The sequence below is a fragment of the Pantherophis guttatus genome, chromosome 14, assembly GCF_059756535.1.
Source record: "Pantherophis guttatus breed Tessera chromosome 14, ASM5975653v1, whole genome shotgun sequence".
NCBI lineage: Eukaryota > Metazoa > Chordata > Lepidosauria > Squamata > Colubridae > Pantherophis > Pantherophis guttatus.
This window is the reverse complement of record NC_142076.1, coordinates 14,122,891-14,149,664: the sequence shown is the minus strand read 5'-3', so window position 1 is coordinate 14,149,664 and position 26,774 is coordinate 14,122,891. Positions and strand designations below refer to the sequence as shown.

The 26,774-nt window shown below is 43.5% G+C and overlaps 1 protein-coding gene across 3 annotated transcripts; it reads right to left on the bottom strand.

The window, feature by feature from the left end:
• Nucleotides 1–4,533: 4,533 nt before the first annotated feature.
• RRN3 (RNA polymerase I transcription factor RRN3) lies at nucleotides 4,534–26,006 on the bottom strand. Of its 3 annotated transcripts, none has more exons than XM_034430235.3 (18): nucleotides 25,750–26,006; nucleotides 23,307–23,410; nucleotides 22,782–22,838; nucleotides 20,657–20,746; nucleotides 20,427–20,556; nucleotides 18,589–18,645; nucleotides 17,108–17,171; nucleotides 15,609–15,678; nucleotides 14,896–14,994; nucleotides 14,335–14,412; nucleotides 13,467–13,584; nucleotides 12,091–12,221; nucleotides 10,737–10,867; nucleotides 10,427–10,611; nucleotides 9,467–9,575; nucleotides 8,277–8,429; nucleotides 7,600–7,687; nucleotides 4,534–6,852 (listed from the first exon to the last, which is right to left on the bottom strand). In XM_034430235.3, exons 2-18 carry the CDS (start codon nucleotides 23,397–23,399, stop codon nucleotides 6,706–6,708), a joined length of 1,800 nt encoding a protein of 599 aa, XP_034286126.2. In that variant the 5' UTR covers nucleotides 23,400–23,410; nucleotides 25,750–26,006; the 3' UTR covers nucleotides 4,534–6,705. The 3 variants fall into 3 exon arrangements, with proteins under 3 accessions (XP_034286126.2, XP_034286127.2, XP_087734536.1); XM_034430236.3 differs by having other exon boundaries at nucleotides 25,830–25,987; XM_087878410.1 differs by lacking the exon at nucleotides 25,750–26,006 and adding an exon at nucleotides 24,680–24,860.
• Between the last annotated feature and the right edge of the window lie 768 nt (nucleotides 26,007–26,774).

The following is a 26,774-nucleotide window of genomic DNA, read 5'->3' as shown; positions in this document are numbered from 1 at the left end:
CTCAAGAAGCTGTTTCAATTAACCCTGAAAGGAGGAGGACAGACACTGGCTGGAAAGTCCTTAAGAAGCCTTGATAGCACAGTGGTCTAAGCACCCTGTTATTAACACAGCTGCCTGCAATTACTGCTGGTTCGAATCTCTCCAAGGCTCAAGGTTGACTCAGCCTTCCATCCTTTCTAAGGTAGGTAAATTGAGGACCCAGTTTGTGGGGGCAATAAGCTGACTTTGTATAAATATACAAAAGTATGAAGGCTATTGCTTAACGCCTTGTAAGCCGCCCTGAGTCTCCGGAGAAGGGCGGCATAGAAATCAAATTTAAAAAAAAAAAAGTCCTACAGAGGAAGTGGGGAGCACAGCTGTTCTCCTCTAGGTGTTTACTACTAACCTGAGCTAATTCCAGGTGGGGAAGACATTCTCCACCCAATGCTAATGGTTTACCTGTCTGCAGATCCTACAGTGATTAAAAACACAGTGTCAGGGATAAGCAGAAGCTGGCGTGCGGACTTAAGTTTGCCTGCCCACTTCTTTATACCCAAGGCCTCCTGGTGCAAAACAACATTTTCACTTTGTAAATCCAGAGAATTTGGGAACCATTAAGTCTGGAACCATTTAAAAAAATTATCTATTCCCACCATATTGCTAGAAAGCAATACAATCAGGGTGCAATCCAGTGATGGAATTCAAATTTTGTTACTATCGGTTCTGTGGGCGTGGCTTGGTGGGCGTGGTGTGGTGTGGCTTGGTGTGCGTGGCAGGGGAAGGATAGTGCAAAATCTCCATTCCGACCCCACTGCAGGGGAAGGATACTGCAAAATCCCCATTCCCTCCCCACTCCTGGGGGAAGGATATTGCAAAATCCCCATTCCCTCCCCACTCCTGGGCAAAGGATATTGCAAAATCCCCATTCCCTCCCCACTCCTGGGGGAAGGAAATTGCAAAATCTCCATTCCCACCCCACTCTGGGGCCAGCCAGAAGTGGCATTTGCCGGTTATCCAAACTACTCAAAATTTCCGCTACCAGTTCTCCAGAACCTGTCAGAACCTGCTGAATAGCACCCTTAGTGCAATCGCTTTGTCTCTTCCTTTGAATCTTTAGCAAAAACTATTTCTCTTTGATTATTTTCCCAAACGAACTGAGTAGACAACTTGAAGTACAGGTAATAACCAAGACACCAGAGGCGGGTTTCAGCAGGTTCTGACCAGTTCTGGAGAACCGGTAGTGGAAATTTTGAGTAGTTTGGAGAACCGGTAGTAAAAATTCTGACTGGCTCTGCCCCCATCTATTCTCTGCCTCCTGAGTCCCAGCTGATCGGGAGGAAATGGGGATTTTATTTTATTTTTAATTTGATTTATATGCCGCCCTTCTCCGGAGACTCAGGGCGGCTTACAATGTGCTTAGCAATAGCCTTCATCCTTTTGTATATTTATACAAAATCAGCCTATTGCCCCCACAATCTGAGTCCTCATTTCACCTACCTTTGAAAGGATGGAAGGCTATTCCTTAACAATAAAAATATAATAAAAAATTAAAAAAAAAAAAAGAAAGAAAGGATGGAAGGCTGAGTCAACCTTGAGCCTTGGCGAGATTCGAACCTGCAGTAATTGCAGGCAGCTGGTCTTAATAACCAGCTTAATAACAGGGTGCCTTAGACTACTGTATTACCAAGGCTCTTTAATTTTTTAATTTTGCAGTATCCTTCTCCTGGATTGGGGAGGGAATGGAGATTTTACAGTATCCTTCCCCTGGAGTGGGTGGGAATGGAGATTTTACAGTATCCTTCCCCTGCCACGCCCAGGAAACCACTCCCATCAACCCATGCCATGCCCAAGCCACACCCACAGAACCGGTAGTAAAAAAATTTGAAACCCACCACTGATGTAGCTTATTCCGACAACCACAATTAATGCCAATCCTGGCTTGTCCATTTTTCTCTAGAGTTCCTCTCCTTCCTGCCCAATGCAAGACTTCAGAGGAGACCAATGTGGTAGCTGTTACACCACACTTAAGGCTGTTTGTTGACAAACAAGAGTAGGACACTGTAATTTCGAGGACAGCAGTCAAATTCATTTCAAACTTTCTAAGAAAGGAATTCCGACTCACTTTTTCAATGCAGCCCAGACAAACCCCCGATAAGAGTGTGAAGGTTAGAAGATGAAATAAATGATACAGGAAGAACCTTTTCCCCTTAAAGGGACCAGAAGCCCTTTGAAGAAGTCCTGATAAATCTTGTTTTGAAGATCTCATTCTTCAATGCATAGAAATTGATATCTGCAGATCGTATTAGGATGATCTTGCACAGGGCGATTTTGGGGTATTTTTTTGTTTCAAATGTGGCAAAATACATTTTCGCTAAAGAATCCTTTAGGTAGGAATTTGACCTTGTTTCATTTCTAATATTCTTCAGCCTGTATGGGCCGGAGTTTGCTAGGGAAAGGACATTGTGAAGTTAATTGTTCTTCACTGGATTGAGTTATCCAAATGTATTCTCCTTCCATTTTCTCTTACTTAGGATTGCAAACAACCCAGTACCAGTGAATAATTTTAAAAACTGCAAAGTTTTGTCCTATTGGGACTCTTGTGTCTTTAATAGCTAGCTTCCTGTTTATTTGATCCATTCAAGTTTCACCATCCCTCATCATTGGGGGAAGATAGGAACATTCTCTTAATTTTAAAATGTTTGTTATCCCTTTATTTTTATACATAACTCAAGGCATGGAACATACCTAATACACCTTTTTCCTCCTATTTTCCTCACAATGCTGTGAGGTGACTTGGGCTGAGAGGATCTGGCTCGGTCGCCCAGCTGGCTTTCATGCCTAAAAAACATCTCATAGTTTTTTTTCCCCGAATGCCATCACTCTGCTAAACATCTAATTCCCACACCACTGTCAAATTAACTACTAAGACTGTATTACTATTCTTCTTCTCGTCCTTACTAGTACGTATCTCTTCCCACTTATGGCTATATCCATGTTGCTTGTATCTTTACAACTTATATTGTTTTTATTGTTTCCTAGTATGATTTAATTGCTTATTAGTATCCTATGACCATCACTAAGTGTTGTATCTTATGATTCTTGATGAATAATTTTATTTTTTCTTTATGTACACTGAGAGCGTATGCACCAAAGACAAATTCCTTGTGTGCCCAATCACACTTGGCCAATAAAGAATTCTATTCTATTCTATCCTCATTTTTGTTATTAGTTGCGAAGTTGTGTCCGTCCCATCGCAACCCCATGGACAACGTTCCTCCAGGCCTTCCTGTCCTCTACAATTCCCTGGAGACCGTTTAAGCTCACGCCAACTGCTTCAGTGACTCCATCCAGCCACCTCCTTCTCTGCCGTCCCCTTCTTCTTTTGCCGCCAATCGTTCCCAGCATTAGGCTCTTCTCCAGTGAGTCCTTCCTTCTCATTAGGTGGCCAAAGCATTTGAGTTTCCTCTTCAGGATCTGGCCTTCTAAAAAGCAGTCAGGGTTGATCTCCTCTAGGACTGACTGGTTTGATGGCCTTACAGTCCAAAGGACTCGCAGGAGTCTTCTCCAGCACCATAGTTCAAAGGCCTCAATTCTTTGGTGCTTAGCCTTTCTTATAGTCCAATTTTCAGAGTCATATATTGCAACTGGGAAAACCATCGCCTTGACTATACGCACTTTTGTTGGCAGGGTGATGTCTCTGCTTTTTAGTATGCTGTCTAGATTTACCATAGCTTAAGGTAAAGGTAAAGGTTCCCCTCACACATATGTGCTAGTCGTTCCCAACTCTAGGGGGTGGTGCTCATCTCCGTTTCAAAGCCGAACAGCCAACGCTGTCCTAAGACGTCTCCGTGGTCATGTGGCTGGCATGACTAAATGCCAAAGGCACACGGAACGGTGTTATCTTCCCACCAAAGGTGGTCCCTATTTTTCTACTTGCATTTTTTTATGCGCTTTCGAACTGCTAGGTTGGCAGAAGCTGGGACAAGTAATAGGAGCTCACCCCATTACGCGGCACTTGGGATTCAAACCGCTGAACTGCCAACCTTCCGATCGACAAGCTCAGCGTCCTACCCACTAAGCCACCGCGTCCCTTTGCCATAGCTTATCTCCTAGTTTTTAGGCCAGCACCTTAATCACTCTGCCAAACTGACTCGCAAACTCTCCAACACTGTATCCCAGAAAAATGATCCATTCTAGGGCGAACGGTTGTGGATGGTCTCCTCTTAAGCAGGTATCAAGCCAATCTTTAAGATCATCCCAAATGTTTGTTTAGTGGTGCAGTTGTAGAAAAATCTGTTGCAGAAAAGCGACTGTCCTTATTTCAGCCAGTGGAAATTCTGTTTATGAGTAGCAATCCCAACATTTGTTGTCAAGCTTCTAATTTAGAGTTGAATTTGGACTTTTTTAAGAAAACGATGTCCATGGAAGCAAAAGGACAAAAAGGACCAGAGGACTCAAGGAATCCCCTAAACTGGTAAATAGCTCTGTATGCTAATAATTTCAGAGGGATAATGGTTGAGCAGACAAAAAAACAAACACACACACACAAACCCATTCACTTTTAATAAATAACTTTTAATCTGTAGAATTAAATAATGACAGAATCGTTCAGCTTTGCCAAATGAAACATTTTCATTAGAAATATAACAAAACCTTAATAATGAAAAAAAGATTATTTGCTCGCATAATTCCTGAAATGTGGGTTTCATTTTTGAAATGACCATTCTTGCTTGTTGCTCCACATTGGTTTGGGTTATTTAAAAAAAAAAAAAAAAAAAGTAGCAGAAATTGTAGATTTTGGTTTTGGTCTGCCCAGGCAGAATGGGACCAAGATCTGAAGACAGTAATTCCAGCTTTGGGTAGAAAGATGGTCCAGTATTATCAGCTTATCCAGGCAAAGTAAAGGTAAGATCTTAAAAAATATTCCTCTTGGCATCTGCAACTCATTCACCCTCCCAATTTATGACCCCCCCCCGCCTCAAATTTACTTCTGTCCCATCCAGGGGCTTGCAAACCAGCGTTTGGAAACTACATTGTTACCCACAGGGGTGAAATCCAGCAGGTTCTGGAGAACTGGTAGCGGAAATTTTGAGTAGTTCGGAGAACTGGCAAATATCACCTCTGGCTGGCCCCCGAGTGGAATGGGAATGGAGATTTTGCAGTATCCTTCTCCTGGAGTGGGGAGGGAATGGGGATTTTGCAGTATCCTTCCCCCAGGAGTGGGGAAGGAATGGGGCTTTTGCAGTATCCTTCCCCTGCCACGCCCACCAAGCCACGCCCACAGAACTGGTAGTAAAAAGAATTGAATTTCACCACTAGTTACCCAGCTTCAGAGAGATACTTCCACAATGCTGGAAAACAGCTCTCCAAAGGCCAACGTTTGAAATCTAAATTGCTGGAATTTGGTGGAACAGGCTGTCTATGGAAGTTTCAATCTTGGCAAGTACAATCTTGGCAAGTTTCAATCTTGGCAAAATCCTGTGATTTTCACACATTGGTTGCTGTGCAATGAACCACATGCGCCACTGAAGCTAAAACTTTTACATAGAGTCAGTAGGGTAAACAACAGTTAGGGCTGGCTCTACTATAAGCAGAGGGCGTATCACTCCTGGTAGCAGCTGTGGGATAACAAGGTTTTAGTTGGGTGCCATGTGGCTGGCTAAATACCACTTCAGCTGGCAAACTTCCTTTGTGTTCAGTAGCATGGAGCACTAGATGATGGTATGGAGAGTCAGTTGTCATGCCAGTATTTTTATACTTAAAGCAGATGCTATCTTATTCTTTTGACATAAAAAAGTAGAGATTCCCCTCGCACATATGTGCTAGTCATTCCCGACTCTAGGGGGCGGTGCTCATCTCTGTTTCAAAGCCGAAGAGCCAGCGCTGTCTGAAGATGTCTCTGTGGTCATGTGGCTGGCATGATTCAACGCCAAAGGCGCACGGAACGCTGTTCCCTTTCCACCAAAGGTGGTCCCTATTTTTCTACTTGCATTTTTTACGTGCTTTCGAACTGCTAGGTTGGCAGAAGCTGGGACAAGTAACAGGAGCTCATCCATTACACGGCGCTTGGGATTCGAACCGCTGAACTGCCGACCTTTCGATTGACAAGTTCAGTGTCTTAGCTGCTGAGCCACCGCGTCCCTTTTCTTTTGACATAGGCCACGTAATTTAACAGAAATCAGAATAACCCCAAATCTTATTTTATACAACTCCCCTGAATATGAACATCTCAGATTGTTTTGGCATAACTTTTGACACTCTTATCATATTCTCGGATTAAGCAGAAATCTTGTAAAAGCTGTATTCAAATAGGCCTCTCTTTTTTTAACCCAAAGAAGCAGATCTCTGGGTTCTGATTAGCAAGTTTGCTTTGAAAATGTAGCTTTCTTTTTGCCTTTTTAATCCACAGGCATCAACATGCAGCACCATCATTCTCTGGATCAATGGATCACAGTGTTGTGTTAAATCAGAGGGGATCTGTCCCAATTTAGGGAAACGCAAAAGGAAAAAAAAAAAAAAAGTAATGTGAAAGTCTAATGGTTCTGATACTTGCAGCTTTTTGTAGTAAATAAAGTACAAAAAGTATCATCCTATCCGGGATGCAAACGTTCAGTTTGGATAGCTGAATTAATGCAAGAAATGAAGAATTTAGAAATTGTTCCCCCATCTCCTGCCAAAGGTCTCATATATATATAAATGTCGTTGCTATCTGTTGCTGTCCAAAGATCAGAGCTGCAGTTCAACTGGGGGTGATCCGAGACTGGTTTCTGAACTGTGAACAAGAGCGTTGAAGGAGCCCGGCGTCACGCTGATCATGCCATCATTTTGGGGGGTTTCACCTCTCAAGAAATCATCTTCCTCTTCACCTTTGCCCTGCATAAAAACACACAATAGTTCCAAGGAAAACGAAAATGGCAATACGATGGCTTAAAACAGTATCTCCCAACTTTGTCCATTTGAGAAGATGTGTGTTTAACTTCCAGAATTCCCCAGGAAGTGTGCTGGCTGAGGAATTCCGGGCTTTGAAGTCCACACATCTCCGAAAGGCCAAACTTGGAGACGCTGTTTTAAAGAACGAACACACAAGCACTTTCCAATTCGTTTTTCATCACTGCTCTCCCCTGGATTTGTGGGATGGTTGCCGAACTATCTTCTCAGGAGGACCAAGGACGCTGAAGATGCTGGAGTTCACAACATCTGGGAGCTGCAGGTTCCCCACTGCTGATCTAAGCTGACCTCCTTTTTTTTTTTTTTTTTTTTAAAATTGATTTATATGCCGCCCTTCTCCGGAGACTCAGGGCGGCTTACAATGCGTTAAGCAATAGCCTTCATTCTTTTGTATATTTTATACAAAGTCAGCTTATTGCCCCCACAAACTGGGTCCTCAATTTACCTACCTTAGGAAGGATGGAAGGCTGAGTCAACCTTGAGCCTGGCAAGATTCGAACTTACTATAATTGCAGACAGCTGGTGTTAAATTACAGTGCTTAGTCTGCAGAGCTATCCAGGCTCCTGAAAGCCCCCCAGATGTGCGGGAATTAGCAATCTTCCCAGCCCAAGGGAGAAGCAAATATCTTTCGCAAGAAAACAGGCTGATGGAGCTTGAATGAAACGGCTCACCTCATTGACGGGTTCTGCCGTCTCCTTGAGGTCCTCAGCGCTCTGCTCTTCCCAAAACTGATATAAAGGATTGATTGTGTTCTTTGATCTGAGAAAGAGGGGATGAGAGAGAGAGAGAGGGCAGGAGAGGGAAAGACAAAACACGAGATGTTGCTTAACAGGAACTGTAGAGTTGAAAGTGCACAACTTTAGTAAGACTGTATTACTATTATTCTTCTCATCTTTGCTATTACCTATCTCCTTTTCTACTTATGACTATAATAGTGCTTGTATCTTTACGATTTATATTGTTTTAGTTAGTGTCCTAGTACGATTTATGTTGATTCTATCACCCAGTGTTGTAGCTTATGATTCATGACGAATGTATTTTTATGACGACTATGATGATGATTTATCACTTATAGCTTTTATGCACACTGAGAGTTTATGCACCGAAGACAAATTCCTTGTGTGTCCAATCACACTTGGCCAATAAAGGATTCTATTCTATTCTACATTCTTATTCTAATTCTTTCAGTCGATGGGATATAAATAAGAAGAAATGGGCTTCTCCAGGGTTGACTCTAGATTAAGGATCCTAACTTGCACAAAAATACGGGCCAGTTTGCCCATTGGAGTTGAAAAAAACCGAAAAAAGCATGTTTCAGGTGAGGGTTGCGCATTTCTCAACGAGGTACCTTTTAAGAATGTAAGGATCGAACGGGAAAAAACTGTCAAGGGGGTTTGTGGCCGTCTCAATGGACTCTCCCCCACAGCTGCTTCGGACAACTGGCAATATTTGTCTCCGGTTTCTCTCAATGATGGTGTCACAGAAGGCCACCTGGTACTTCCTGGAAGGAGGGAGGAGGAAGAGGAAAGGAGAAAAACGGAAGTTATTTTCAAGTTCACAATTCACAATTCCATCAACCTGTTTCATCTACATTTCACAGAAGAGCTTCTGAGGGCAAGGTATGGAAACATCTTCTCCCTTGGTCACCTGGGAGCTACTCTTTCCTCATTCCAGTACTTTAGCTGCCTTCTTCTGTGTTAGTAAAGAGACAATATCTTGAACTATTAAATGTTGTACCTTATGATTCTTGACGAATGTATCTTTTCTTTTTATGTACACTGAGAGCATATACACCTAAGACAAATTCCTTGTGTGTCCAATCACACTTGGCCAATAAAGAATTCTATTCTGTTCTGTTCTATCCTATCCTATTAACTACTACTATTTTCTCTTTCCTTAGCTTTCTTCCTTTTGCTGAGGTTTCCTTCAAACTAGGACAAGGCCTGAAATTCTTGGGAAAAGATCCCCAGGATGTCAGTGAAATAAGAGTAGAGTTTCTTCTCAAACAAGTATCTTCTCCTTCCTCCAGGTTCAGAGAAGTAAATATGAGGTTGCTATCTTGGCACCGGTTAGGCTAGGACCGTGGAAATGGAATAAACCCAAGATTTGGATCCTCAACAGGCTAATAAACATTTCTGGATGCATCAAATCCTTTCTCTGTTTGAGCAACAGCAGGAACTGCAGATGAGATGTCTACAGTTTTGCATTCAAGAAATGCCTTAGCTTAGACCAAAAATGTCCAAAACTTGATAACCTTAAGATTTGTGGACTTCAACTCCCAGAATCCCCTTAGCTGGCTGGGGAATTCTGGAGGTTGAAGTCCACAGGTCTTAAAGCTGCCAAGGCTGGACACCCCTGCCTGGGACTGATTTAAAACACGTAAGATAGTGAGTGTCCTCACTATCGCCCCATTTCTATATGCATTCAATAAATGGACAGAGTCCCTCTGCAAAACACTCCAAATTTTAGAGGGATTGTTGGCGTAAACAAATGCATTTAATGAATAAACAAACTTTGCAAGAGAGAAAACAATTGTACCTGGTCAGGGCAGCAAAAAGACTCACAATGGTTGGCAGGCAGACCTTCAGGGGGTTTAAATGGCACAGAACAATGCGCTCAAAGTTTAAGCTTTGCAAGTAGGCCAAACCTTGAAAACAGAAGACCAGAGGAATTGACTACATTCAATCTTGGCTTTCTATGAAGTGCTACATTTAACAAAATTTAATTCTAACAGAAATACATTGAAACCGTTCTGATGTTGTAGAGGCTTCTAAAAAAGACACTATTCTCCGGGAAACATGGCTTAGCACAGAGGTGTCAAACTCAAGGCCTGTGGGCCACATCCTGCCTGCGTGGTGCTTAGATCTGGCCTGCGGGTTTGCCCTGGAAACAGTGAAGGACCAGCCCACGGTGCCTCTGCCAGCAAAAACAGAGCTCAGGGAGGCCGCACGAGCTCCGTTTTGACCAGCAGAGGGTTTCAGAAAGCTGTCGTGGCCGAAAACGGAGTCTCGATGAGTGATGTCGAGCTGGCAATGCCCTCCCGGACACGTGTCCCCCCCTGCCCCTCGAGGTCAAGCACAACCCTGATGCGGCCCTCAATGAAATAAGAGTTTGACACCCCTGGCTTAGCAGATTCTTAGTAGATCAATGAGAAAAATGCATACAGGTAATTCTCAATTTACAACCATTTGTTTAGCGACTTTTCGAAGTTATAAAATCACTGGGAAAAGTTTGAAAAAAGCAGGCTGTTTATTTTATTTATTTATTTATTTGTTTGTTTGTTTCAATTTCTATACCGCCCTTCTCCAAATAGGACTCAGGGCGGTGAACAGCCAAAGTAAAAAACAGGACATACATTTGTGGGAATGTAATGATTCTAGGCTGATTCCGCTCTTGACTCCACCCCCAGGCTCTGCCTGTCCTCCTCCTACGCCCAGGCTAGAAACAGACATGTTCCGCCCACCTCTTCTTCTCCCTGTCTGGTGAACTTCTGCTCACCTTTCTTGAGATTTCCATCCAGGAGCTGCTTGTGGCGAAAGATGACAACGTAGAACACAGCCTGGCAGGCTGCGTAGAACGGGCCGTGGAGCGCAACGTCACAAAATGCTCGGGACCCCGTTCCCTGGTTGTCGATGTAAGTGTGCAGCCAGCTGACCAGGAGATCTAAGCAGGCTTTCACTGTCCTGAAATGATTTTAGAAAAACCAAACAAAACATGGCTAAGTAACCAGACGTGGGCTGACATCTTTGGGATGTAGCCTTACTTGGCAGGTTAATCCACCCAAGGATCACTCTGGTGACCTACTTACACAATGGGAATAAACTTGGCCCGTGCCAAAAAGCTGCCAATGTAGTTCCCGGTGGTTTGTCGGATCACAGCAGGAACATTTGGATTCTGTAGCTTTTTCCACAGATGTTCCACAAAAGCCTCTGCGATTACCTGGAGGACATACACAGCTGTTAAGGCTGGGGCAGTGACCACAGGTATCAGTTAGTCAGTTCAGAGAAAAGATAACCCCTCACATCGTGGACATAAACTGTTTCAACTCCTACCCTCAAAACGACACTATAGGGCTCTGCACACCAGAACAACTAGACACAAGGACAGTTTTTTCCTGAATGTCATCACTCTGCTAAACAAATAATTCCCTCAACACTGTCAAACTATTCACTAAGTCTGCATTTCTACTACTATTAGTCTTCTGATCATTCCTATCACCCATCTCCTCCCACTTATGACTGCATAATTTATTGCTGTATCCTTACGATTTATATTGATTGTTTCCTAGTATGATTCGCTTGCTTATTTGTACCCTTTGACCATCATTAAGTGTTGTACCTTATGATTCTTGACGAATGTATCTTGTCTTTTTATGTACATTGAGAGCATCTGCACCAAAGACAAATTCCTTGTGTTTCCAATCACTTGGCCAATAAAGAATTCTATTCTATTCTATTTCATTCTTCATTCCAATATTCTATTCTATTCTATTCTATTCTATTCTATTCTATTCTATTCTATTCTATTCTATTCTATTCTATTCTATTCTATTCTATTCTATTCTATTCTATTCTATTCTACTCTATTCTATTCTCTATAAAGTTGGAATCAAAGGTTTATTTTATTTATTAATTTGTTTAAATTTATTTGCCCCCTATCTCGCTGTGGGGCTACTCTAGGTGGCTTACAATAAAAAATGAAAAAAAATGAAAAGGTATTCAGAAGTCAATTAATAGAATAAACAACAAAGGAACAGAACGAGAACTAAATACATCAATAGTTCCCAATGTACTTCTTTTTTTTTAACTTCCATTTTTTAAAAATTAGATTATAAAGTATTATAAAATGCAAAAATACGAAAGTAAATAAAAGAGCAGTGAGAGGGAAGGGGAAGGGGGGAGAGAGAAGTGAGGAAAGGTAGGGAAAAGAAAAGAAGCATTAATTTCTAACTTCCAAATAGTTCCCAATGTGCTTCTTGTCCAACTAAAAGCAAATAACTGTTTTCCGTCAGGGATTTGGGGTGAGGGCAATAGCAGGAGGTGACTTGGTAGGTTTTAGCCAGTTTCACATTTTCTTGGAGTATAGGACAGGACAGGAAGATCCAGTTAAGAAAGGGGAAAAACATAAGAAGGAAGGGAATAAAAGTTTATTTGATTATTTACCAATCTGAAACCAGAGAGGTAGAACATGATGAATTGCACGTGACATGATCCGTGGGTGGTTAAAATCAGCTTATCAAAGATAGCCACAAGGTCTCGGTATAAATCTTTGGTGTTGCCAACATCAATTTTCCCTAGGAATAAAAAAAAAAAATTATGTTCCTAGAATTATATGCTAAGAGCCTGAGTAAGGTGGCTCAGTGGTTAAAACAATGAGCTTGTCAATCAGAAAGATTGGCAGTTTGGCGGTTCGAATCCCTAGCACAGGTCTCCTGCGTGAGCAGGGGGTTGGACTAGATGACCTCCAAGGTCCCTTCCAACTCTGTTACTGTTAGAAAAAGAGGTTAAAAAGGCTGTTCGTTTGTGCAGCTTTCAGATGCTGAATATTCTATCATTAATACATTCTACAGAGGAATTATTGAGTCTTGTCATCTGCACCTCTATAACTGTCTGGTTTGGCTCTGCAACCCAACAGGATAGACACAGATTTCAGAGGATAATTAGAACTGCAGAAAAAACAATGGCTACCAACCTGCCTTCCATGGAGGACCTGTCTACTGCACGAGTCAAAAAGAGGGCTGGGAAAATATTTACAGACCCCTCGCATCCTGGACATAAACTGTTCCAACTCCTATCCTCAAAACGAGGCTATAGAGCACTGCACACCAGAACAACTAGACACAAGGACAGTTTTTTCCCGAACGCCATCACTCTGCTAAACAAATAATTCCCTCAACACTGTCAAACTATTCACTAAGTCTGCATTTCTATTACTATTAGTCTTCTGATCGTTCCTATCAGCCATCTCCTCCCACTTATGACTGCATAATTTATTGCTGTATCCTTACGATTTATATTGTTTCCTAGTATGATTTGCTTGCTTATTTGTACCCTTTGACCATCATTAAGTGTTGTACCTTAGGATTCTTGACGAATGTATCTTTTCTTTTTATGTACACTGACAGCATATGCACCAAAGACAAATTCCTTGTGTGCCCAATCACACTTGGCCAATAAAGAATTCAATTCAATTCAATTCAATTCAATTCTATTCTATTCATCATCTATCTATCTATCTATCTATCTATCTATCTATCTATCTATCTATCTATCTATCTATCTATCTATCTATCTATCATCTATCTGAAGGGGGAAAGATTGACTGTCCTTAATTAGAAGAACTTGAATTGTCTTAAGAGGAACAGAAACCGTGGAGCTAAAGAATGATATGTTTTCCATTTACATGCCCAAATTATGAATTACAGCAATAACACTACAACATCATCCAGGAATTCCTTTCAAGTGGCTGCCTACATTAAGCCCAAATGCTCTGCTCAGCACTGCCAAATAATGCTGGGAAACTGCCCCAGGTTTATTACCATTAACATAGCAAACATCTTTAATGTAGGAAAACATCACGATCATCAAGATGTCGAGGCGTTCTGCAATGGGGTGAGCCATCATGTCACTCTTCTCCGCGTTCTCCCCATCTTCATCCTGATAAAATCAAAACCCGGCTAAATATAGGTGGTGCTCAAACTTACAACAGTTCACTCACTTTCTGACAGCGAGAGCAATCAACCCATGGAACAGAAGTCGCTGTCAAGACTCTGCTCTTTCGATGCTTACTTGCTCGCCTGCCATGGAAACGGGGGAGGGGGAGCTAGGGGTATTCTTGGGGGGGGGGAAGCGTGCTGGAGTAAAACAAAAGTGAATCTTTGCAGCCGTTCTTTCTTTGAAGTTGATATGTCTCAAGGTCAATGGTCGGGGCATACCAGAATGACGACACTGCCAGACGTGTGCTCCCACATGACCCCTGGAAGACCTGTGGATTGGATGATTTACGCTGGACAGTTGGGAGGGGATGCTTTCTATATGTGATTTTCGCGCCTATGCTTCAGATCTTGCTTTTCTATGGTTGCGTTCAGTTCATATTCAGTAAAAGTACCTTTCTTCAAAGAAAATGGAGTTGGGGTTTTTCTTTCTTGAGTATTGAAAGGAGGCACACCTGACAAGTCGCCTTCAGAAGTTGTGGGAGCTTCATATATCCCTGGAATAAAACTCATCTAGTTCTGATTTGAGTAAGAGAACTTCAAAGCAGCAATGGGAATCGACGCTGAGATTAAAAACTGGTTACATTTTCTGATAAGAAACTATTCCTTAAAGAGTAAAAAGCTATTTGGCCTGTAAGATTTAGGATAATGTATGTGTGTGCGTGTATTAATACAGTTTAATGACCAAACTTACCATATTGAAGAGTCCCTTCTCACTGTTTCCCTCTTCATCTTCTTCGGCAGCTTCGATATCTTTTCTTGGGGCGCTTACCTGTTGAATTAAAATGGGATGAGTTTCAGTATTTCTGAAGTTAATAGTTAAGGTACAGAAGTGTGTAACAAGTGAGGGCTCCTTGGTGCTCTCTGAGTTGGTTGTTTTCTTGCAGATGTTTCATTACCCAAATTAGGTAATATCATCAGTGCTAGAGGAGAATGTTCAAGGAACCAAGAGCAAACCTCACTCCTTCTAGCACTGATGATGTTACCTAGTTTGGTAATGAAACATCTGCGAGAAAACAACCAAGCTCAGAGAGCACCAAGGACCCCTCATTTCAACCCTGAGCTACAAATATTCTCCTTTTATCAATGCATAACAAGTATATTCCTTATCTCATTGCCCAACAGTTCAGTAAATACAAACATAGCAGCATCGTTTACTGAAGAATATGAAGTTTGCGAAGTAAAACCAGTTTTCCCAAGGGGAACTATGGAGACCCTTTATAAACAACCACAATTTACAGCATTCTGTACTTACATCAATTTTTAGCAGCTTCTCAACAACCAGCTCCAAAATGTCATGCCTTAATGATGGGATATATACGCTTATTCGTAGCAAATTATGGAGATAACATTGCTGAAATGGAAGAGTTTCCCATGAAAACACTTCAAGGAATTTTAAAAATCACATCTAGAAAACTAAGAGAAACAAATCTTAGGATCTCCAATTTTTATATCCTATTTTAGAATCATCATGTATTTAAATACAGCATTCCTTAAAATTTTATTTATTTATTTATTTATTTTTAAATTTGTATACCGCCCTTCTCCGGTATATGCACTTTTTATCATACTGCTCAAACACAATATATCCATCGGAGATGTTTTTATCTGAGAAAGCAACTGGGTTCGTACGTAAGTGGATTTATTTATGGTTTATTAAGTTGCCATTTGCTAATTTCACACATGCTAAGCCACAAGCCATGCTGTGCAAAACACAATCACTTCTACAGAATGGGAAAATAAAACCAAATCAAACAGATTGGGCTTAGCAAAGGTAAGCAAAACTAATAATTAAATATCCAAAGGAGAAGAAGGCTTCGGTAATAATCATGATGGACTACCAGTTGTTTCTGAGGCATCAAGATCACATTTTCCACTAACAGATTTTTTAAAGCAGCCTTGAATTAAACGAGCAGCAGACACCAAAAGCACGAAAGAATCTTCATTTCCAGAAAATCAGGTACTTACTAATGTTCTTTCTGATTTATTAATGAAGGGAAACTTTTCAGCCAGCACTGGCATGAGAAATTGTGGTGTCCTACAACACAGAAAATATAATAGATAAGCAAAACCATCCTTTATTTTGTTGTGTGGACTACAGGCAAGGTTTAAGAGGGAGCCTAGAAGAGCAAACACAGATGCAGTGGAAAAGTGCTCCCAGAACTGATCGCACCACTATTAATTCATAGTCTGGAAACGTCTTCAAATACCCCGTTTCTCCAAAAATACAACCTACTCTGAAAGTAAGTCCTGGCTTGATTTTTACACGTGTGCCTAATATAAGCCTTATCCCCAAAATAAGGCCTAATTAGTTTTTATAGTTTTTATCCCAGAGCTATAATTGCACTCAACAATGAACTAAAGGGCCACCATCAGTGAGCTGTTGGACAGCATTGCTTGGTCTGTGGTGTGGATGTTTGGGTGGTTTAGGGGTGGGGAATTGTGGTAGAGGGAGTATGTTTGGGGATTGTTATGTGTGTTGGACCTGGTCTTTGGGTGTTAAGTGAATTTCGTTGTATGGGTATACTGTGTATACACGTACAATGACAATAAAGTTATTACTGTTAATTAAGATCCTGCCCACTCCAGAGTGCATGGGTAAAAATTAAGCTAGGGTGGGGATGGGGGGAGGTGCATGGAGCTGCCCTACTACTTACCTTTGGACAGTTGCAGCCAGGCCTCGCACACCCCGACGCCTGCCTCGCCGTCCCATTTCTTCTGCAGCCGGCAAGGCTTTCCTGAAGGCCTCTGTAGTTGATAACAAAGCTCCGGATCGATCCGGAACTCTGAAATCGGCTGCAGAGGCCTTCAGGAAAACCTTGCCGGCTGCAGAAGAAGTTCCTGAAGGCCTCTGACAGTGAAAACGAGGCCAGGGATGACGTGCACAAGTGAGGTTAGTCAGTGGATGACATCCCCTGAAAATAAGACCTGGTGCCCTTTTTTGGTGGCAAATATATAAGACAGGGTCTTATTTTCGGGGAGGATAATACTGTTCCTGTCTGTCCTATGCACGTTCGATGATTCTGATTGTGTTTACAGGTTTCTCCTTCTCTATGGAACATCATTTCCCCCAATGTATGATTTGCTTTTCCAAAAAAATTCACTCTTTTGTTTCCTATGGGAGGGGCCAATCACCTCCAAGGTATGGCTTTACTGCCAAGTCGACCCTGCTTTCGGAGTTTTCTTGTCTTCTGGCAGCTCTGTGCATGCGCACACTGGGAAAAGGCTCCAGCTGTTCCTCTGCCTTGCTGCTGTTTACATCCATCTCTGCCTCCGATGCAGAGCCCTCGTCTGAGCTTTCCCCAGCCCCCGGGACTGGCTCATGTTCCTCCCCAACCTCCTCATTGTCCGACTCTGCTGCCAGCTCCGTTGGCCGCCGGTGGGCCACAACATGGGCAACAAAAAAGCAGCTTATGTTACACATTGTCTTCCCCCGGCCCAGAAAAATAAAAGATATTTTAACTTACAAAGGGACATATTTCACAATTGTCTGCAATGCTCTGTGGCAGGTGGTGAAGCTCTCGACAACATCTGCAGAGATTGAAAAGCAACATGTCTGTTTATAACCCAGAAAGTTGGTGGATACAAGCAGACCTCTATTTTAGACGTGGTCAAGAACTTCTTCCAATTTCTGAGGGCGGTTTTGTTGCTACTGTATTATTTATCCCCACTATATATGAGAAACCTTTTTTTCAATATGACCTGCTTCCTGCAGACACCCTGTTCAAAAAAGGCTGCACTTGAAAAATGCCGGCCTTGATTTTGGAGGGTTGCAAGAGAGATCGACACAATCACGGAGGAGCGGTCGCTCAACTTGTCACAATGTCTGAGCAGACTCTATGGTTTTGAACACTAAAGGACCAGGCACATTCAAGATTTATAGACAAGGTGTCAGGTTTCGAGGTCTTCTCAAATAAATTGCATTTCAAACGAAGTCTTTGATGAAAAACTCCCATTTATTAAGCACGACATTCTAACTCTGACTCCATCGTAGCCAACACTGACTTCCTGACCCAAACCCCTCCCTTTCCTTTCCTCACTCCTCTGCACTCATTGGCCATCTTCCAAGTCACTCTACCCCTAATCTACTGCTCCAGCTCAAAGGAATTTCCCCCCTCCCATCCCATCTCCTAGGGGATATTGTCTCCAGGGAAAATAAGTAGGTGAAAAGTCAAACGTCCCTTTCCAGACGCCTCCGCTTCTCCTTCTTATGTCAGCACTAGAGTAAATGCAGCTTGAAGTGCTGACGCAAGGGGTATAGAATTCCCATTGCTTAGCAAGGCAGTTGTTAAGTGAGCTTTGCCTGATTTTATGACCTTTTTTTTTTGCCACGGTTGCCAGGCGAATGGCTGCAGTCATTAAGTGAATCATCTTCCTCTACTGACTTGGCTTGTCGGAAGCTGGCTGGGAAGGTTGCAAATGGCGATAGCAATATCAATAGCACTTAAGACTTATATAGCGCTTAACAGGGCTTTACAGCCCTTCCTAAGCGGTTTACAAGTCAACTTATTGCCTTCAACAATCTGGATCCTCATTTTACCAACCTCGGAAGGTTGGAAGGCTGAGTCAACCTCGAGCCAGTCAGGATCGAACTGCTGGCAATCGGGAGAATTAGCCTGCAATACGGCATTCTAAACACTGTGCCACCATATGATCACATGACCCGGAACACATGCCAGTTGCCAAGTGCCTGAAACCTGATCACATGATCATGGGTAGCCTATGATGGCTGTAAATGTCAGTCATTTTTTTCCAATGCCGTTGAAAGTTCAAATGGTCACTGAACGAATGGTTGTACGTTGGTCAACCTGTGGACTCCCATCTTTTACCAGGGCCACACTGAATCAAGTAATACTCCCTTGGGTGCAGAAACCCAGCTAGAAAAATAGAAATAGTATACATATAGATAAAAGAATCAATCAAGAAATAGAAAAAGGGAAGTACTCACTTTCATCATCGTCCGAATCAGAGATGTCCACATCGTTCTCCCGGATGGTTATTCGGGCTGGGAAGAAACAGAGGAGCTTATAGTTATCTTGTTGATCAACAAAAAATGCCTTGCAGAACATCTATCTATCTATCTATCTATCTATCTATCTATCTATCTATCTATCTATCTATCTATCTATCTATCTATCTATCTATCTATCAGAAACACAGCTTTCCTTAAGAGGTTTACAACAGTCTCCCACAGAGCTTTGGGGGCTGTGAACTCAGACTTGAATCCAAGTTTCCTTGCTTTGAATTCCTATTATTAATTCTAAAATAAACAAATCTGAGGGGCTGCCACAAAGAAGAGGGAATCAAGCTATTCTCCAAAGCAACTGAGGGCAGGACAAGAAGCAATGGGTAGAAACTGATCAAGGAGAGAAGCAACCTGGAACTAAGGAGAAATTTCCTGACAGTTAGAACAATTCATCAGCGGAACAACTTGCCTCCAGAAGTTGTAAATGCTCCAACACTGGAAGTTTTTAAGAAGTTGTTGGATAACCATTTGTCTGAAGTGGTATAGGGTTTCCTGCCTAAGCAGGGGGTTGGACTAGAAGACCTCCAAGGTCCCTTCCATCTGTTCTGTTCTGTTCTGTTCTGTTCTGTTCTGTTCTGTTCTGTTCTGTTCTGTTCTGTTCTATTCTATTCTATTCTATTCTATTCTATTCTATTCTATTCTATTCTATTCTATTCTATTCTATTCTATTCTATTCTATTCTGTAAACCACAGCTGCTATTATTACTCTGGGCAAAAGGGCGATTTTATCTAACAAAAAAAAAAATACTGTATTTTTAGGAATATAAGACACCCCCCCCCCCCAAAAAAGAGGGTGGAAATGTCTGTGCGTCTTCTAGAGCAAATACAGGACTGCTTTTGGCCTCCAGAACCTTCCCTGGGTCCCATTTTTGCCCTCCCCGGTGTCCAGAAGCACTCTGCAGGCCAATAACAGGCCTGTTTTTGGCCTGCAGAGTGCTTCTGGACGCTGGGGAGGGCAAAAACAGGACCAGCAGAGGCAAAAAACTATTTTTTTTCTTATTGTTTATTGGTTTATTGGTTCGATTTATATGCCGCCCTTCTCTGGAGACTCAGGGCGGCTTACAATGCATTAAGCAACAGCCTTCATACTTTTGTATATACCTGCTTAGTAGGGCTTTCGGCCCCCCATAAGCAGTGTTCTTTTTTATAGAAAGTCAGCTTATTGCCCCCACAATCCGGGTCCTCATTTTACCTACCTCGGAAGGATGGAAGGCTGAGTCAACCTTGAGCCTGGTGAGATTTGAACTCGCAGTAATTGTAGGCAGCTGGCAGTTAAGTGCTAATTAACAGCACTTTAGTCTGCTGCGCCATCAAGGCTCTTGTTTTCCTCCTCTAAATCTTAGATGCATCTTCTAGTCCGAAAAACACAGTAGTATGCTTTTTGGCAAGACAGATTTTATTATTACTATTCTTATTTATTATTGACTAGCACTGATGATGTTACCTACTTTGGGTAATGAAACGTCTGCAAGAAAACAACCAAGCCCAGAGAGCACCAAGGACCCCTCAAGACAAGATTTTATTATTATTATTTTTTGTAACACTGACGAATTATTTTTCCTTTCCCTTCTCCAAAGTAGATTCATTCTCTTTGAGGTGATATATAGGGAGAGTCTTTCTGTTTTCTGTTTCTTGGTTTTTTTTAAGTTGGGTAGCTGTATTCTTAGGGATGGAGGGTTCATTTTTTTTTTCTTGACTGTTAAAATATTTTCTATTCCATTTCTTTCAATAAAACTGGGGGGGGGGGGGGAAGTACTTACGGGGTACGAAGTGCGAGACGATCATTTGCAGGCATGGCCTAAGATAGATTGTCTGAGCAGACACTAAGTTACTCAGGAAAGCTAGGTACTCCTCCACTACAGGCTGGCTTCGTCTCAGCCATGGCACTTTCTGCATTTTTAGAGACAACAGGATCAGAAGTTGGAGCATCTGATGTGCCCCCCCAAATCCAAAGCAAAAAGAGCACCCAATGCAACCAGAGAATTCTTACCAACAGGATGATAATTAGTTGTTCAAACTCCTTGGTCAAAAATGTAATAGAAGACCGGAATTCAGAGAGCCAGTTAATAATCTGGTCATCCTAAAAAAACAGAAGCCATCATATCTTAATTACTAAATCACACCGGCTGCCAAAAGTTTTAGCTGGGGTGAGAAGCGGTTAGTTTGCTTTTAAGATAAAGACCATCAGGCCAACAACCTGCCACATTTTGCTCACACATTGCTTGTCACGACTTAAGTGTGTCAGCTAGATCAGCCTCTCAATTTTGAAACAGCAGAAGGAGTTAAAAGTTTTGTGGAGTCCCTGGTGCTCGCTGAGCTTGGTTGTTTTCTTGGAAGACATTTCGTTACCCAGGTAGGTAATATCATCAGTGCTAGAAAGGAGTGAGCTTTGCTCTCTGTCTCCCTTCTAGCACTGAAGTTACCTAGTTGGATCTGCAAGAAAACAACAAGCTCAGAGACCAGCAAGGACCTCGCAGTTCAACCGTGAGCTTCAGATACTCTCTTCTATTTGTAGTTAAAGAGTTTCGTCCTGCGCTTTCCCAGGAAATCTATTCACCGGATCCATGCACCGAATGGGAGAAATTAAGCATCTGGGTAGTCTAGTTCAACGAAATCCAATAAATTAGACCCACCTCTCATATGCATATAAAACCTTTTTATATTGTCAGTGTTATTCTTTTGTCATAGAGAGGAAAAGGACATATAGTCGCTCCCAGGGGTGGGCTTCAAAAATTTTAGCAAGGGGTTCTCGGCCTGGTTGCTAGGTGGGCTTGGCCATGGTGGGCATGGCCCAGTCAGCCTCCTGCACCACAGCCGGGGGGGGGGGGCATTTTTGCCTTCCCCGGGCTCTGGAGGTTTTCTTCGAGCCTCCGGGAAGGCGAAACCGGCCTCCCCAGCCTCCAGAGGCTGGAAACGGACCCGTTTCTGGCCTTTCTAAACTTCCGGTAGGCCCGTTTTTTGCCCTCCCCGAGGCTCTGCGTGCGCCCTGCAGTTACCTGCATACAAAACAGGGTCTGTGGGGACTCCTGGGAGGGGTGGCCATGGCCAGCCAGGAGTGGGATTTGGGGGTTCTCCAAACCACACAGAATCTTAGCTAAAGATTCTCCCGAACCCCCAGGAGCCCAGCCCTGGTTCTTCCCAGTTAAAATGCCTGGCACATTAGCACGGCTATTTGCAAATGGCAAGGTGCACTGGGTAATGTAGTTTTCCCAATTAATCTGACACGACAGTACTAGGTACACTTGTGATTGCTAAACCTGGTAAACAGTGGTGGATTTTAGAAAGGTGTGTGTTGTGACTCCGACCCCCAAGCCCGTCTTATCGGAGGGAGAAGACTCCGAAGGTGAAGGAGAGGAGTTGGCCAGGTCTCCCTCTCCAGGAGCCTCCTCTCTGGCAATGCCTCAGGTGTCTCCCGAAGGAGGAGAGATTGGCCAGGAGCCAGGTATCTCCGAACAGTTGCAGTCAGACAGTGACGGAGATAAGTCTTGGCTGGATCCACGCCAGCGTCGGAGAGACAAGCGCACGCAGCAGAAAAGGAGGGGTGCCAGAGATTAAGCTGAGTCACTGGACCACATCGCACAGGCGATAAAAGGGGGTGTGGTGGCCATTCAGGCTCTGTGACGGACAAAACTAAACTACTAGCGAGTCGCATTGTATCTCTGAAACTACGTTATCTGCCTGCTTTGGATTTAATACGGACTGGACTTGACAATTCTGTGGCTTTGTGTATTTGTTTTGGTTTATCTGATAGAGGAGGAACACCTCCCTCTGTGAGTAAAGTTCTTGGCAAGCAGCTACTGGGTTGCTGCCAATCCTGTTATCGAAGGAATTTATTGTCTGCAAGTTTTATTTAACTCCTGGCTGACTGTTTGTGTGCCTGTGTGAGACGGGAACAGAACAGTGTGATAATGTTTTATTTAAAAATGAATTTATAAATCTGACTGGATTCATTTTCCAGATTGTGTTTGGGTAACTTTCTGGCTCCTCAGCAATTATAAACTATAACCCATAAAGAATACTAAAAAAAAAAAAAAAAAAGATTCAAATTATTTATTTCATTCTTTCTTAAATCTAAGGAGGCCTTTCAGAGTATTTGAATGTTATAGAAATCTTACTTTTATGTCTGGATCCAACAGCTGATGCTTCAGCAGATCAAACTCAGTGGTCTTGCCCTGAAAGAGAAAATGTGCAATTTTGAGCTCTGCATAAAGAACTCCACAAGGAGTGGTGAGGTGGCCTAGAGGTGGAGCTCTTGCCTCACAATTAGGAGGCTGCGAGTTCAATCCTACGTAGAGGCAGATATTTCTCTCCTTGGGCACAATGAGACTATATCTGCCAAACAAAACTCTGCATTGGCGACAGGAAGGGCAACCGGTCAGTAAACACTCTGCTAGCTCCATTCAGTTGCCCAGACTCTACCCGGTGAGGGATTATGGGATCGTTAGAAGATGATGATGATAAAGAACTCCACAAATCCTTTTTCCCAGATATAGTATATAATTTCCTCATCAGTGGAGAAAAACAAAGACAAAACAGTTCCTCGTGGATGAATTATCAGTATTAAAAACAGAAAACGTTATGAACGCATCCCATACATTGGATGTATTTTTTTTCTTGCAAACACTACCCTACAGCATTACCTGTTGATATTTCAGTAGGATTTCTGCCAAAGTACCGCCGAATCTGACCGTCTTCTTTGGTGGCGATCTCAGGAATTCATCCTCAGCCAACATGTCAGAAAATCCTTAAAATAAAATTGCAATGCAAGATTGGCATCTGACCATGAAAGTGAAAAACGTTTTGATGTTGATGAATCCGCGGCTAGGATAACCAACTGGTGTTAATTATTCTGGGAAGGATGGGAGTTGTAGTAGAATCAGGGCCCCGACTTCTGGTAGGACAGTCTACCCTCCTGCAGCCCAAATATAACCGTGGTGCTGAGGATGATGGGAGTTGTGGTTGAACCAGGGCCTCGAGTTCTGGCAGGACAATCTAGCCTCCTGCAGTCCAAATATAACCAGGGTGCTGGGGATGATGGGAGCTGTAGTAGAACCAGGGCCCCGAGTTCTAGCAGGACAATCTAGCCTCCTGCAGTCCAAATGCAACCGGAGTGCTGGGGATGATGGGAGTTGTAGTAGAAACCAGGGCCTTGTTCTGGTAGGACAATCTACCTTCCTGGCGACCCTACAGCCCAAATACAAGGGCAGTGCTGGGGATGATGGGAGTTGTGGTAGAACCAGGGCCTCAAGTTCTGGCTGAACAATCTACCTGTCAGCACTTCAAGCTGCATTTACTCTAGTGCTGACATAAGAAGGAGAAGCGGAGGCGTCTGGAAAGGGACGTTTGACTTTTCACCTACTTATTTTCCCTGGAGATAATATCCCCTAGGAGATGGGATGGGAGGGGGGAAATTCCTTTGAGCTGGAGCAGTAGATTAGGGGTAGAGTGACTTGGAAGATGGCCAATGAGTGCAGGGGAGTGGGGAACGGAAAGGGAGGGTTTTGGGGCTGGAAGTCAGTGTTGGCTGCGATGGAGTCGGAGTTAGAATGTCGTGCTTAATAAATGGGAGTTTTTCATCAAAGACTTTGTTTGAAATGCAATTTATTTGAGACGACCTCGAAACCTGACACTACCCTCCTGGCGGCCCTGCAGCCCAAATACAATCAGGGTGCTGGGGGATGATGGGAGTTGTAGTAGAACCAGGGCCTCAAGTTCTGGCAGGAAAATGTACCCTCCTGGCGGCCCTGCTTGCAGCCCAAATACAATGGCGGTGCTGGGGGATGATGGGAGTTGTGGTTGAACCAGGGTCTTGTTCTGGCAGGACAATCCACCTTCCTACAGCCCAAATACAACCGGGGTGCTGGGGGATGATGGGAGTTGTAGTAGAAACCAGGGCCTCGAGTTCTGGCAGGGCAATCTACCCTCCTGCAGCCCAAATACTACAACCGGGGTGCTGAGGATGATGGGAGTTGTAGTAGAAACCAGGGCCTCAAGTTCTGGCAGGACAATCTACCTTCCTGCAGCCCAAATACAACCGGGGTGCTGAGGATGATGGGAGTTGTAGTAGAAACCAGGGCCTCAAGTTCTGGCAGGACAATCTACCTTCCTGCAGCCCAAATACAACCGGGGTGCTGGGGGATGATGGGAGTTGTAGTAGAAACCAGGGCCTCGAGTTCTGGCAGGACAATCTACCTTCCTGTAGCCCAAATACAACCGGGGTGCTGAGGATGATGGGAGTTGTAGTAGAAACCAGGGCCTCAAGTTCTGGCAGGACAATCTACCTTCCTGCAGCCCAAATACAACCGGGGTGCTGGGGGATGATGGGAGTTGTAGTAGAAACCAGGGCCTCGAGTTCTGGCAGGGCAATCTACCCTCCTGCAGCCCAAATACTACAACCGGGGTGCTGAGGATGATGGGAGTTGTAGTAGAAACCAGGGCCTCAAGTTCTGGCAGGACAATCTACCTTCCTGCAGCCCAAATACAACCGGGGTGCTGAGGATGATGGGAGTTGTAGTAGAAACCAGGGCCTCAAGTTCTGGCAGGACAATCTACCTTCCTGCAGCCCAAATACAACCGGGGTGCTGGGGGATGATGGGAGTTGTAGTAGAAACCAGGGCCTCGAGTTCTGGCAGGACAATCTACCTTCCTGCAGCCCAAATACAACCGGGGTGCTGAGGATGATGGGAGTTGTAGTAGAAACCAGGGCCTCAAGTTCTGGCAGGACAATCTACCCTCCTGCAGCCCAAATACAACCGGGGTGCTGAGGATGATGGGAGTTGTAGTAGAAACCAGGGCCTCAAGTTCTGGCAGGACAATCTACCCTCCTGCAGCCCAAATACAACCGGGGTGCTGAGGATGATGGGAGTTGTAGTAGAAACCAGGGCCTCAAGTTCTGGCAGGACAATCTACCCTCCTGCAGCCCAAATACAACCGGGGTGCTGGGGGATGATGGGAGTTGTAGTAGAAACCAGGGCCTCGAGTTCCGTCAGGGCAATCTACCCTTCCAGCTTCGGTCCTGAGGGGTCAACAAAACCCCCATCAGAGCCAGGTACGTAGAAGACACGACTCCTCGGTCTGGCCTACCTCACAAGGCTGTTGTGAAGCAGTAGACGACGCAGAAAGGGGGGGGGACGGAAAGTCCTTTCCCCCCTCGCGGCCCGCACCTCCTCTCCCCGCTCGGCAGCCTCCGCCGGCTCAGCCGCGCTCCGTCCTCGCCTCACCAAACCTCCGCCAGCGCCGCCGCCTCTTCCCCCTCATGCTCCCGGAGAGTAAAGACAACCTCCTGCGCACGCAGCCGCCACAGCTTCCGCCCGACACCGGAAGCGAAAGGTCACTTCCGCCCGGCTCCCGAAAGAGAAAGAGGGAGCTCACGCGCGCCCCGCCTCTTCCGGCTCGCCATCGAACGCCGCGTTGGCTGGAATCTGCCGAGGCGCCTGCGCAGAAAAGAGGCGGGGTGGAGGGGGCGGTGACTGCCCGCAGGGGTTTTATTCCAGATGGGAATAAAAGGAATGGGAGACTCTCCATAGACGTCCTATAAAAGTGAATTATATGACATTCTTAATTTTTCTGCTTGCCAAAAAAAAACAAAAAAAAAACAAAAAAAAAAACCCGGATTTTTATTTTAGAAATAAATGCAATAGAGTGCAAATAGTCAAAATCTTCAAGTTTTCCATGGTGTTCCATTTTTTTTAATTTTTAACTTCTGGTTACTTTTAGACCACTTTCCATAAAATGAAAAAGAGTTATATGACATTCTTAATGTTTCTACCTTCAAAAAAAAAACAAAAACACCCAGATTTTTCTTTTGGAAATAAATGCAATAGAGTGCAAATGGTCAAAAGCTTCAAGTTTTCCATGGTGTTGCATTTTTTTTTATTTTTTTACTTCTGGTTACTTTTAGATCACTTTCCATAAATTGAAAGAGAGTTATATGACATTCTTTATGTTTCCACTTTCAAAAAAAAACACCCAGATTTTTCTTTTGGAAATAAATGCAATAGAGTGCAAATAGTCAAAAGCTTCAAGTTTTCCATGGTGTTGCATTTTTTTTTTTAAACTTCTGGTTACTTTTAGACCACTTTCCAAAAAAAAAAAAAAAAAAAAGGAAA